Source organism: Urtica dioica, chromosome 12, assembly GCF_054948205.1.
Source record: "Urtica dioica subsp. dioica isolate 48M chromosome 12, U.dioica_male_clone48M_v1_H2, whole genome shotgun sequence".
In the NCBI taxonomy this organism is placed as follows: Eukaryota; Viridiplantae; Streptophyta; class Magnoliopsida; order Rosales; family Urticaceae; genus Urtica; species Urtica dioica.
In genome coordinates this window covers 16,258,427-16,273,535 of record NC_142767.1, presented here as the reverse complement: position 1 = coordinate 16,273,535, position 15,109 = coordinate 16,258,427, and the positions used below count along the sequence as shown (strand labels likewise).

General features: G+C 35.4%; 1 protein-coding gene across 1 annotated transcript; it reads right to left on the bottom strand.

Moving 5' to 3' along the window:
• Nucleotides 1-8,812: 8,812 nt before the first annotated feature.
• On the bottom strand, nucleotides 8,813-12,132 carry LOC149379595 (phosphatidylinositol 4-phosphate 5-kinase 6-like). Its single transcript, XM_089604318.1, has 5 exons — nucleotides 10,602-12,132; nucleotides 10,201-10,511; nucleotides 9,754-9,860; nucleotides 9,572-9,620; nucleotides 8,813-9,486 (listed from the first exon to the last, which is right to left on the bottom strand). Exons 1-5 carry the CDS (start codon nucleotides 11,712-11,714, stop codon nucleotides 9,198-9,200), a joined length of 1,869 nt encoding a protein of 622 aa, XP_089460444.1. The 5' UTR covers nucleotides 11,715-12,132; the 3' UTR covers nucleotides 8,813-9,197.
• Nucleotides 12,133-15,109: the final 2,977 nt, after the last annotated feature.

Here is a 15,109-nt window from a genome sequence, read left to right as displayed (position 1 = left end):
CAGATGGGTCCGTGGAGCAGTACAAGGCCCGTCTTGTTGCTAAAGGCTATTCTCAGGAGTATGGTATGGATTACGAAGAGACTTTTGCACCAGTCGCAAAGATGACGACGATCCGCGCTCTGATCGCTGTGGCTTCCGTACATCGTTGGCAGATATCTCAGATGGATGTGAAGAATGCCTTCTTGTATGGTGATCTTCACGAGGAGGTCTACATGACACCCCCTCCTGGTGTCGCGCATCAGCCCGGTCATGTGTGCAAGCTGCGCAAAGCCCTTTATGGTCTCAAACAAGCTCCTCGAGCTTGGTTTGAGAAGTTCTCCACTGTGATCACCTCCCTTGGTTTCATTCCTAGTCAGCACGACTCCGCTTTGTTCGTCAAGCATACAAGTACAGGCCGTATCCTCTTGTCCTTGTATGTTGATGACATGATTATTACCGGTGATGATTATGATGGGATTGAATTGTTGAAGTCTGACTTGGCTCGGTGTTTTGCTATGAAAGATCTGGGTTCGTCGTGTTACTTTCTGGGTATAGAGGTGGCTTTTTCTCCGAAGGGCTACCTTTTATCTCAGTCAAAGTATATATCAGATCTCTTTGAGCGCGCTCGTCTCACTGACAACAGAATCGTTGATACTCCTCTTGAAACCAATGCACGCTACTCTCTATCTGATGGGTCTCCTCTGCCCGATCCCAGTCTATACCGCACGATGGTTGGAAGCTTGGTTTATCTCACGGTTACTCGTCCTGATATTGCGCATGCTGTTCATATTGTCAGTCAGTTTGTCACTGCTCCTACCACAGTTCATTGGGCTGCTGTTCTGCGCATTCTCAGGTATCTTCGTGGTACTCAGTTTCAGAGTCTATTATTTCCCTCCTCGTCCTCATTGGAGTTGCGCGCTTACTCTGATGCTGATTGGGCTGGTGATCTTACGGATCGCAAGTCCACCACTGGATTCTGTGTTTTCCTTGGAGATTCACTCATCTCTTGGAAGAGCAAGAAGCAGGATGTTATTTCTCGCTCTTCCACTGAAGCTGAGTATCGCGCTATGGCTACGACTACATGTGAGATTGTTTGGTTACGCTGGTTACTTGCTGATCTGGGTGTCACTCTTCATCATCCTACGTCGTTATACTGTGATAATCAGAGTTCCATTCAGATTGCTCGTAACTCGGTCTTTCATGAGCGAACCAAACATATTGAGATTGATTGTCATTACACCCGCCATCATCTACAGCTTGGTACAATCACATTGCCATATGTTCCCTATTCACTTCAGATTGCCGATTTATTCACGAAAGCTCATTCCACTTCGCGCTTCCGCTTCTTAGTTGACAAACTCTCAATGCTTATTACTGTAGCATCGTGAGTTTGAGGGGGGATATTAGCGTATATATATAATATATTAGTCATTATTATTATTATTGTATTTATGATTATTTCCCTTTTTCTTTATTTCTTTTTTTGGTTGTATTAGGGTTATATATACCCAGACTATTCTATTCTGTAATTCATCAATTCAGACTTCATTTTTTTCTCTGAATCCCTAAATCTTCATGTATAACGTAACCAATTAACTTTATATACTGATTTCTTGCTCTAGAAACTTTATATATATATATATATATATATATATATATATATATATATATATCAGTTTCACACATGCATAAATAAGCTACCTACTACGATCTGTAGTTAATATATATATATATATATATATATATATATATATATATATAGATAAACGTCAGTGTATATATATAACTTTCAAAGATACATAAATGTGTATATATATATATATATATATATATATATATACATTTATGTATATTTCTTAAATATTTTACTATTTAAGTTAATAGTCAAATAACAAAATTTCATATTTAAATTCTCTCTGACTAATTTTTCGGAGAAGAGTCTCTTGACTAAAAATTGCAAATTTAATGATTCATACAAATCATAATTTAATGATTCATACAAAACATAATTTAGTGATTCATACAAAACATGAGCATATAATTCTAATTTGAAGATTTCAAATCTTATCACCGAAATTCCAAAATTTTCACTGGGCTAGAATTTTTTGGAGTTTCACAATCTTCCCTACTTAATAGAATTTTTGTCTCGAAAATTACCTTAGATATCAAGATACAACATTAGAATAATTGGCTGAACTAATTTTCTTGAAAATTTGGACATAAGCACTCTTACCGTCCGCGCGATCCCAAATGAAATATTTAACCTTTTGTTTTCGCTAAGAAAAGATTACCAATGGAATTTGAATTAGCCGTCATATTTTATTTGTTCGTGTATTTCGAAAGGCTCAAAGATTAAGTTGTGCATTTAAAGGGCCGTATATTTTTTTGTAGCACTAACATACATCACGAACCAATGCTAACTCGGGAATAAGGACTAGAGGATATGCCACTTTCCCAGTCCTTTCAGTGGTCATAGAGGTCCAACGTATCTTGTGTTTAATTTCCTTTTCCTGTTGAACTTCATCACTCCCATGAAAGGCGCTACATTCAAGAATAAAAATCTCCGGCTTTAAATTCTCGTGGTCGCCTTCTCTTATTCGCGTAGCTTTCTGTCCGCTTTGGAAAATTCTCATCCGATCTCGTATCTTCTTGATATCTTCTGTGGTGTCTCTGATAGAATCTATCTCCTCGAGAATTTTTTCTCCGAAATCGAGCTAGTGAATTGGAGATCGACACTTTCGACCATAAAGAACTTCATACGGTGCAACATTGATTGAGGTTTGCTAGCAATTGTTGTATGAGAATTCAATAATTGTTAGCCTCTTATTACAACTCCCACCAAAATCTATTACACACGATTTTAGCATACCCTCTAAGGTATGAATAGTCCTTTCGGATTGGCCATCCATGATGAGTCATCTCTTTAACTCGTGAAAACTCTCTTCACATTTCTCAGTTCACTCATACTTCTTATCTTTCTTCGTGAGGGTGGTGAGTGGAGCAGCTAATGAAGAAAATTCTTCCACAAATCTTCTATAGTAGTCTGCTAAGCTGAGAAAACTCCTTATCTCTTTCACAATTCAAGGTGGCTTTCAATCATTCACGGATTCAATCTTGGAAGGATCGACGGACATTCTGTCGCTAAAACCTAAGAGACCGAGAAAACGCACCTTATAGAGCCAAAATTCATACTTCGAGAATTTGTCATAAAGCTGATGTTTTCTCAGCGTCTGAGGTGCGACACGCAAGTGATCCTTGTGGTCTTTGATACTCTTAGAGTAAATCGGAATGTCATCAATGAAGACAACGCCAAACTTATCCAAGACGTCTCCAAAGATCCTATTCATCATATCCATGAATATCGACGGGGCATTAGTGAGTCCAAAATGCATGACAATGAACTCGTAATGGCTTTAGCGGGTCCAGAATGTCTTCATCTTTGACTCGTGACTCACGATAGCCAGATCGCAAGTCTATCTTCGAAAATACTTTTGCCCCCTTGAGTTGATCAAACAAGTCATCAATCTTAAAGAGGGGATACTTGTTCTTGACGGTTACCTTATTGAGTTCTCGATGGTCGATACACATACGAAAAGACTCATCCTTCTTCTTGACAAATAGAATGGGTGCTCTCTATAACGAGTGACTAGGGCGAATAAATTCCTTATCCAACAACTCTTGAGGTTGTGACTGTAACTCTTTAAGCTTAGCTAGTGCCATTCGATAAGTTTTTTGCTCTAAATTTATTAGTTTTAATTATCATTTAGCTAAAATATCTTAAATTTATTAGATAAATTATGTCGGCAGAAAAATGCTACTATACATCATCTTCAATAAAGTAATTATATATATGTACATTAAAGATGATTAGAATAGTTTTGAGAAATCATCTCAATTAGTAGCAATTTTGATAATTTGTACTAAAACAGTAGCAGTTATGTTTTTGGACACTTTTACAAGTAACTGTAGATTTATATATATCTACGATTGTTGTTGATGGTAGAGTTGTAAATCTACAGTTTATGACAACTGTATACTTTCATGTCTATATAGTTGCTAGTAAAATTGTCCGAAAACATAGTTGCTACTATGTTATTCCAAAGTATCAAATTAAGTTGCTACTTGATGCAATTTCACAATAGTTTTCTTGTACTTAATCTAGTTAGGTAAATATTTTGTTTTTGTAAATCTAATAGTTATATAAGTCATATAGGAAAATAACTCTTAAGATATAAGTAATTAAGGAAAATAAAAAATAAAAAAGTCAGGGCCTGTGACACCTACATGGCATGGTTGGAAAGATATACATCTTGGATTGAGCTCAGTTCACCCAACTACGTAACAGGCCCAAGCCCAACCCCCAATCAAACTAATTAAGCTACATACGTTATTGGGGGTCAACACATACCTAATCTGATCAGTTTCAATATATTTATTTTTGTAATTAAAATAAAAATGCAGATTGATTTGAATTAATGTTAATTATTCCATTTGTTCCAAATATGTAAAGATTCACTATTCAAATTTGATTTTCTATATTGAGCTGCCTCGGTTCAATTAAAAATCTCGTTGCTATATTCTTACCAATATTTATTTGAATAAATGCAGATTGATATATTTATTTATGTAGTTAAAAAAAATGCAGATTGATTTGAATTAAAATTAATTATTTTATTTGTTCCAAATTTGTAAATATCTTAATTATCAATATTTTATGCATCAATTTTTAATATTAAGATCATTGACGATTGCTTTTCGAAATTTTGTAGTGTGACACGATGTTGGCTTCATCTTTTTCATTAGTTGAGTCTGGTAAGTTTGGCCGTTCAGTTTCTTGTTTACTTTTCGTTTTAAATTTGATTTAGTATCTTAAAGTTATCGTTGAAACTTGAAACTCTAAAATGAAATATATAAAAAAAAAAAAAATACTAATTACAACAAAAATGATCATAGCAAATAATTAAGTTATATTTAAAGAAAATAACTATAAAATTGTTTAAAAGAATTTATAGTTAAAAAAATATTAAATAACTTTGATTAACTAAAAATATATTTATAATTATGTATTATGAATTAATTAGTATAGTACTATGTAGCTATGTAGTACAATATATAATAACAGAAAATTAGGAAAATAGACAATTTAAACGTTTGACATTGCTAAATAGCCAACGTTTGGTAAATATTAAGTAAATAGCCGTAACTAATAATGTGACCTAATATACGGAGATGACTATTTATCTAAGATTTACGTCTATAAATACATGAAAATTGTTATTTACCTAAGATTTACCAAACATTGGCTATTTAATAATGTCAAACGTTTAAGTTGGCTATTTTCCTAATAAACTCAGCTTGAAATAATAAAGACTATGTAATACTACAAAGTCTTGAAAACCATAATAGTGTTGAGGATAATATTGTTTGAGGAAACAAAATAAATAATAAGGGTATAATAGTAATTGAACAAAATAAAATGAAAAGTGGCTTTCAAAGGCTATAAAAATCAACTTTTTCATTCTCTTTTATATCTATCAAAAGCACTTATCCACTTTTAAGAAAAAAAAAATTATTTTACTAAATGCCTAAAAACAGTTGAGATTATTAAAAAAAAAAAAGTTCATTATGTTAATAGCCACATTTACAGTTTCAAAATGAAATGAAAAGCGGCTTTCAAAAGCTATAAAAATAAACTTTTTTATTCTTTTTTATATCTATCAAAAGCATTTATGCACTTAAAAAAAAATTTATTTTACCAAACGCCTAAAAACAGTTGAGATTATAAAAAAAAACAAAAAATTAGCAAAATAGCCAAATCAAACCTTATGATTTGCTATTTAGCAAAGGTTTTGTAAATACTAAGTAAATAGCCATGCCGATGACATGACCCAGTAATAGGTTTTTTTATTTCCGAAAATTACCCATGTGCGTTTGAATTTTGAATTACATATTTTAATTTTCGGTTTAAATTTTTTTCCGAAATTTTTTGAATTGTTTTCGTGATATAAGTGTGAACATGATTTAGTCAATTTATGATTCCCTTTATTTTAGGAACTAAATGGACGTGGAAGTTGTAATTTATTTGTTTCTTTTTATAGATTATTTCTGATATTTTCGGCCAGAAATATATTGTATCGTTTATTATTTAAATATATGTAAATAAGTTAAGGTTATGACAACTTATACAGTAAATATGCGTAAATAAACACTTCCAGATAACCAAATATAATAGTACTTAACATTTACACACATTTACTACAGATATTAACAACCATACATTGTTGTAAAATCCAAGGATTAACATACTCGGTGTAAATATGTGTAAATAAAGATTTACACACGATAAAAATTTAAACTGCCCAATATTTACTCAGATTTACTGCAAAATATGTCAACACCTATTTTTTCATTCTAACATCCAAACACCCAAAATTCTAAACGCATTCACAATGGTTTTTCCCATACATTAACACTGAAACATGATTACATTTTACTACGCATCAAGATACATTAACAAAGATTTTTTCTTAATGACAGATTGAATATTGGTGGAGAGATAATCGGTAATTAATTTGCAGTTATTACTTCCTTGATTATTAGGTAATAACTGATTATTGGTGGCAGATTAAATATCCACTTTCACATATTTACATATGTAAATCTTAGGTAAATAGTCACTTTTATTTATTAGGTCACGTCATCTATATGACTATGTACCTAAGATTTATGAAGCGTTAACTATATAGCAATTCAAAATGTTTTAATTGGCTTTTTACCTAATTTTTTTATTAAAAAAAAAAACTAGCACCCTAAATAAGCAATCTCAAACCCACCCATTATTGTTTTAAATTTTATTATTAGTTCTATGATATTTATAACTTTTGATGAAGCAAGATTTCACTTTGCCTGTCAAGGGTTCGAAATCGTAATTTCTATATTATTTGATTTATTGAGTAAGGAAAAAGTTAGGCCTCAGATCTCGTCACTGGATTTGAATCAACGATATTTGAAGAGTAAAGCGTATGAATAGCAAAATATAATTATTTTATTAATTGGGAGTATAATATAGTATCGAGTAAAGGGGAATGTATGAGGTTGCAAATGGCAATATGGAGAGGTTGGGCTACTATTTAAGTATTTATAGCCGAAGTGTGGTTACATAGTTAAATGAACTTTTTGAAAAAGGGCCAGCCATGTGGTATCCGAAATTGGAAACCGCGTGATGCCGTGGAATTATGGTCGTTCCCGACCTCTCCTTAGGGCGGGTGAGATTTTCTCGGAAGCATCACGGGCAGGTCAGATAATTTTACATTGTTGAATTATTTATATATAAGAGGGGTCTATATCTTTTTATATTATAATTTTTATTTTTGAACAACATAATATATGTGAAATTCTGTTTAGAGAAAGAGGCAAGATGCCGCTCACAATGTAGAGTCAATATATTCGACAATTTGCTCTAGCACAGATAATGGATAATGAAATAAGCAGCGCGTAAAGTAAAAGACATACAATATGGTTATCCAGTTCGATGCAACGTCACCTACATCTAGGAGCTCTCAGCCAGTGGAAATGAATTCACTATCAAGTAGTCAATAGTACAAACAAAGACTTGTATGAACAACACCAAAATCGATGTCCTAGAAACTATTACTATAAGTGATTATCAAAACAGGGACTCATCTGAATTTGAGACCCCTCTCAATTCCACTATTCAAGCACGCCCCAATGCTTGGTCAGCTTCAAAATCAACGCACGTGAAGGCTTCAATCTCGTAGACACAAGAACCCAATCTCACAAACACTCAAACTTCTGGAATAGTATTTGTAGAATTACACCGCTTTTATCAAAACAAATAGTCTCTCAGTCCGTCAATCGTGTACGTCTAAGAACCCTAAATATTTTGATAAATCGTCAAGAACTGCTAAGGGGGAAGCACTCGACTTTTATAGTAGTCATACAAGTCTGAAAGTCAATCTAAGGTTTCCTTACATAAACTCGTGAAGATCATCAAGAAAAGTCTTTAGCAAATAGTTCGGGTCAAAACATGAAACTTGCCAAAAATACAATCTGCGCACAAAGAGAAAGATGTCTCCACAAATCCTGAAGCATGTTGTCCGACATCTTTCCTTAACGAATTGCAAAAAAAAATAAAGCAACACATCACACAATAACAATATGATTGTGGGAGCTCTGATTGTTTTGACACAATAAATTATAAATTTTGATAGATCAAAAGCAATAACAGAATTAATTTCAATAATTCATTTTATATTAATTTAAGCCAGTATCTTTTACATCAATATCATAATGCAAGCGTTGAGCCCCTTCTTTCCTATTTAATCATGAATGCACAAATAATTCACAAATGTCGTTTTAGGAATATAATAATACATAAAAACGGTATGGTGATACTGAAATGATTTTTATTCATATTATATGCTGATTTGGTAGTAGTTGAAGATAAATTTTGATCTTAAGTCACATAATCTCAAATTCAGTTTAGGTAGAAGAATTGTTCTATTTTGTCCCACCCAAGCAATAACGCCCGGACTATCTTAAAAATCCTTTCTTCTTTTTTTTTTTCTTTTTTTTTTGGGGACTTATTGCACAAATGCACATGTACAAGCTGTTCAATGTATTTATTTGTGACATAATTCAATGACAATCTCAACAGCTGGATTTCGAACAGCCCTTAGTTACTACTACTGGAGCCTTAGTGGATTTATTGTCACCACGTCTACAATAAATAAGAATAACGTCTCATTCAAAATTATTATAAGTTGTACAGAAGAGAGGTTCAAAGCATGTAATGAAATCACAACAGATCGTATCTTTCTAAGGCCAATTAATAAAATAAAATCTCAAAGTTTGTACATTCTTATATTCTACAATCAGAATTTCATTTACAAATTCAGTCCTTTTAAGTTTGATCTATATATAATCCTTCACTAAGATGCTGTCATACTTATAACTAAAAAAAATAAAAGAATGTAAAAAAAAATGGTTATAAAACAACATACAATATCAAATTGCAAAAAGACTATAGTCAGCCAATAATCAAAGATTACTGTTTCAACCATCATCAGGCCGATCGGACTATATACACCTGTGGATGCGTCGGAGTCTTCTTCTTCTCATTTTTGTTTCCGCGGTCGTCAAGATTAAAAAAAATCGAGGGTAAAAAAGAATAGAAAAGAATTAGGATTAACCTTCCTTCATGTGTCTTCTACAAAAATCCTGAAGATGAAATCACGGAAACGCTTGGCGTATTGCTTGGGATCGACGGCCGAGATCGAAGTGGCGTCGTATTGGAACGACTTGTATGCGTGCTCGAGCTTTTTGCTGATATCGTAATCCTGTAAAATGTCGATAATGTTGAAGAACATAACGACGTCATAGAGCTCCCCCGTCGTCTCTCCCACGAGCTGAGGCTCAAAGTCGTTTCGTCTCACCGTCCTCTCTGCCCTCGCTGGCATCCCAATCCCTAGCACAACAGGACATAACCTACATTTCAAAAAAATTAACATTAATTTATAATACTAAAACTAATTTTTCGAAAAAAAAAATAATTAAATATGAAAGGCTATACCGAGCGGGGTTGGGGAGCTTGTCAATGTCCGATCTAGAAAGCTTAGGCCCTGCAGTGAACAAATAAATAACACTTCACCCCCTCGTTGTTTCAAATCTTTATTTTTGCACAATTGCTTCATCGTAATTTTAGACCAATTTTGTAAAATTTAACGGCGAAAAAACGACAATAATAAAAATTACCAGTTGTGGGAACTTCGGGGGAGGTTTCGCGGAAGTGAAGGCCGACCAAGAGGCTGTAGTCCATGATCCTTTCTTGCTCGAGGAAATCGCAATCTCTCTCCACTTGTCTATTTGTGACAAATAGATCAATAAATTAAAGAGTCCATTAAGTATATAGTCATATTTACAGTTTCACATTGCTATATAGCCAACGTTTCGTAAATCTTAAGTAATTAGCCACGTTCATGTATTTATACGCGTAAATTGACGTAAATACAACAACATTTTATTTCAATGAAATGGTAAATCAGGAATGCTGTGTCATCTTTATGGATATTTACCTAAGATTTATGAAACGTTGACTATATAACAATCTCAAATGTTTTAATTGGCTAGTTACCTATTTTTTTGTAAATTAAAAGCGTGTATATCATCGAGCACAAGCACAAGTATGGTGACTCGACTTACCTACAAAAGTCGTGGAACCAGGGCTTTTGCAAGCGGAAGACGTAGTTGAGGTCGAGGTCCTTAAGCGTGGTGGTGGAACTGATCTCGGACTCGGGCTTGTCCGTGAGCCGCCCGTGGGACGACCCTTTGAGGTCGAACCGCCGCTGGATCGTGTACTCCGAGCAGAAGAGGTTCCCCATGATCACGAACCGCACCTTCTTCTGCGTCGCACCCGTCAGCCTCACGCAGTGCAAGCCGTAGAATTTCGTGACCAGCGTGTTCTCGAACCCCCTCACGTGCTTGTAATACGCCGGAAGCATCCTCAACAAAACCTAACAAGAAGTCCAAATGAGATATCATTTAAATAAAATAAAAAAATGCAACCAAGAGAAAATTTTGGGAATGAAAATCGAAAAACTAACTTTGACTTCGGATTTCTTCATGGTCTTGATCATGTATCGGTCGTCGTTAGTGAGGTAGAAGAAGCTCCCGGATTTCCCGGGGGACGAAAGCTCCCGGAGCGCGTCGTTCCCGCAGATGGAGATCATGTAGTCGGCGGGGTCCACCTTGAAGAGCTTCCTGAGCGCGCGAAACACGGCGGGGCAGTAGTCCTTCCACCGGAAATCGCAGGAGGAGTGCGGCGGCGTGTGCTTCGACCCCTCCGGCGGGAACTTGGTCCAAACCTTCTCTCTGGGGTCGAAGGCGGACGACTTGAGGTCGAGGGAGTTCGTGGCGGGGGCCGGCCTCCCCACGGAGTGCCGGATGCCGAGCTGGAGGTTCAGCATCAGCTCGAAGTTCTTGTGGCCGCGGGCGATGGTCACGCCCTGCCGCGCCGGCGGCGGCGGCGGCGGAGGAGCGCGGTGACGCGGCGAGAGGGCGGCCATTTTCTGGGAGGGGAAGACGGGGATCTTCTCGCAGGGGCAGACGGGGAGGTCGAGGGAGGCGGCGCCGTGCATGTTGCCGGAGCGCCAGGCGCCGGCGTAGGCGGCGCCGGAGCGCCACTGGTATCGGCCGAACCCGTCTTGCAATCCGCGGCGCCACTCGCCTTCGTAGTAGTCGCCGTTGGCGTAGCTTTTCGAGCCGGAGCCGTGGCGGAAGTTGCGGACCCACCCGCCTCTGTACGTGTCGCCACGTGGACCCGTGTACGTGCCTTTGCCGTCCATGAGGCCGGACCGGAAGTGGCCTTCGTAGGTGGCGCCGGAGGGCCAGCTGAAGCGGCCGCGGCCGGCGGCGCGGCCCATCTCCCACCCGCCTTCGTACATGCACCCGTCGCTCCAGACGTACTTTCCGTCGCCGTGAGGGCACTCCGACGACGGAGACCAGCCTCCGGTGTAGACTTCGCCGCCGGGGAAGGGTCTCTCGACGTCTATTGTTGTTGTTGATGACACCGCCGGCGGCGGAGAATCCTCCGCCGGCGCCACCGTGGAGGACATCTTCCTCGCCGTCGTCCGCGACCTCCGAACTCTGATCTCCCACGCTTTTTGGTTTTCTTGCTTCGTCCCTGTCCCGCCCTCCCGTCTATGGCTTCTGCTCATCTCTCTCCTCCTCGCTCTGAAGCCTTCATCGGAGCAATCCTTGGATATCTGAATTATTAATTTTTTTTTTTTTTGTTCTCGATTGGTGGATGGATAGATTTGATTTGGTTGGGGGTGGTTTGAATGATGATGAAGAAGAAGATGAACACGATCGGAGTTTTTTTTTTTTTTTTGAGTTCTGTTTGGGTGTGGGAAACTTTTTTTTTTTTTTTTTGTGTTCCTAAAAGAGCTAACAGACCGAACAGTTGGAAGGAATGGTATTGGTTGAGATGTGTCCGATTCAATGCCTTTTCTTTGCCATTTTTAGTCTCTCTGTCTCTCTCTAAAATCCTATTTTACTTAAGAGACTGCTTCTTAAAACTCCTAATTTTAGTCTTTGCATGCACGTCCTTCCTTTTCTTGCTATTTCACGTTTACTACCCCCCTTGTACTATTTATTTTACTTTTTTTGAGAAGTGATTCTTCAGATTCAGACACATTGTTTGTTTTTTTTTTTTTACCGGGGTGTATTGTTTATTTGTCACTTACGAAGTCTGAAACTCCACTATTCTTTTCTTACCGGGAAGTGTTGTCGCTGCTCGCTGATTACTTGACCCCCAAGTAATCTAGGCTTTCAAAAGGGTATATCTGAAAAAGAGGGGAAAAAACAAACATCAAAGGGCCTTACAAACACAAAAACCGATAAAAGAAAATTAAAAAAGCACAGCGGACACAAGTATAACGGAATTTAAAAAGACAGCTCAAACATCAAGAACATAATTTACGAAAGAGAAAAAAAAAATTATTTCTTTGTTTGTCGGTATTAAATTAATTAATTAAATTAAATTATTGGGCTTAAAATAGAGATTAATTGATGACTATACTTTATTATTATTTTATTTTTTTTAAGTTATGGTTTGGGGTCTCCTTCTCTGCCAAACGTGCAGGCCTCTTTGGACAAGGTCAAACCCAAACCCTAAACAAGAACATTTGGGGCCCACCAATGACTCAGTTTTGTTTGAAGGGAAAAAAGTTTACACTTGTCCCCATCTACAACAACTCACTCACTATTATTAGTACATGATTATGATGGATCTCCTTGAAGCCAAAAATCCAAGAAGATCTCTACCGCCTCTATTTCACTAATATTTTATAATATAAAATTAAAATTCTAGAATAGAGTGTGTAATATATAAAACTTATTTATTTATTTTGACCATGTATTGTTTGGGTTATATATTTAGTCTCGTTGTCTCTTCTTGGGATAACGAAACTTGTAATTTGTTGACTACATTTGCAATTCCCATGCATACTTTTTAAGGATGTGCTTTACAGTAATGTCTATTAGTATTAAAAAAAAGGGTTTGTTTAGGATTAGTATGCTTGTTTTTAAGCACATTATGTGATGTAAGGCTGCATAGCCTGCATGGATATGTGAGATTTTTCTCTCTGTGTTTTACTATATAATAACTCCAATGTTATTTTTTTTTGTATATTTTTTTTAAATTTATTTATGTCTAATGCTAGACATGTTGCTTAAGGTAAGATATCATAAGGAGAATAAAAACATACAACTATACACTAGCTCGCCTCCCTATATTATTGTCTAAAATGTTGACTATTTAGTGTCCACATCGGCATAGGCAAATGTATTTCTTAATAATATTTTACAAACATTACATTAAAGTAAAACTTACTTATTTGCTTATACGAAATATGCTACTTATAGGTAGCTCATCTATTCGCTTATCATGATTTTAATATTGTGTAAAATTACATTATTAGGATATTTAACTAACTTTTTTATGTGAGTAAAAAAATAATTTTTTAATGCTTATTTTTAAGATAATCAATTATTATTCTTAATATCTAGTAAATATACAAATATAGTAATAATAAAAAACATCAATAATATTATTCCAATTTATTGAAAGTGGTACGAGTATGGAGTATGGACAACGGGACCTACTTGAATAAATTGAACCAATCATATATTTACATAATATATTTATTCTTCTGTATTGTGTATATATATTTTGTATTATTTATATTGTTCTTCCGTATTGTGTATATTAAAAAAAAGTTATACTATTTTAAATCACGTACCGAAATGTTTTAATTGTTTAACAACTTAGTTCATAAATATAATATTTACCCGGAGGCAAAGCGAGCGTGATAATTGGTTGTATAATTCTCTCCTATAATTGGTTGCTATATCGGTCGTCAAGATATTCCAAGGACCAAATCAATTCTTTTTTTTATTAAAGCCGACCCCAATTGTTTAATCTTTATCGAAAACAAAGTTGCAATGGACTGTATTCTCGCACAGATCATATCATGTAGATTGTGGCTGGAATCAATATCACTTATCGTAGTAACCCCATATATTTGATTACACCGCCCGAAGAAACTCTTCATGATATACAGATTTTTTTTTTATGACGAATTTATGATATCAAGATTAGAAAGTGAAATTTCATAAATATCAAGGATAGTCTTCTTATTTTCAGAATATTCATAAATAGATTTTTGTCTAAAACAAACAAATAAACACATTTTTTTCTCTCATATGCTATCGTATTCTTTCGTAACCTATTTTATCTCATCGTATACTACCGTATCCCATCCTATACTATCGCATCCTATCCTACTCTATTGTAACCATCGTATCTCATCGTAAATCATCTTAGCCATTGTAATTATCGTATCTTATCATATTCCATCGTAACTCATCAGAAACGTGAACATCAATTTTATCGTAAAAAATGGCTGAATTTGAGCATATTCTATCATACTCTATCGTACATATGTGAAATTCAAGATTTTTCTACGCCAGATCTAACATCCTAAGTCATTATAGAAAAATATGAAGAGAAATTTAATTTACTTTCCCCATATGTAGCTAAATATTAAGGATAGACCTCTTAATTTCTAATTATCAAGAAATTTATTTTTGAACAAAAAAGGGACAAAAATACACTTCGAAGCAAATAAGAACATGTTTTTTTTTCCTCATATCCTATCGTATCCCATATTATCCTATCGTATACTATCACATGTTTTACATTTAACTTGAAAATTGGAAAAAGCGGGGTCCAAGATTGTCAAGGATGACAAATTATTCTTATACCGTAAAATGCGAATAAACATTGAATGTTTGTTTGTCTCGACCTTTGGCAGGATAACCCAATCTTTCTTCGACCCATTAAGAAAATAAAATAAAAACTCCGTTGATATAGCTAGATCGATTGAAATGTAAAGTTTTTTTTTTATGTAATTTTCATAATATTTATTTATTTTAAGGGCACTATAGATAAGTAGTCAAAATAAAATTATAGAATTTAGATGTAGCCACCGTTTGAAAATATTTGGGTAAATAGCCACATGTTATTAATGTTTCAATTGTTTGCTTAATT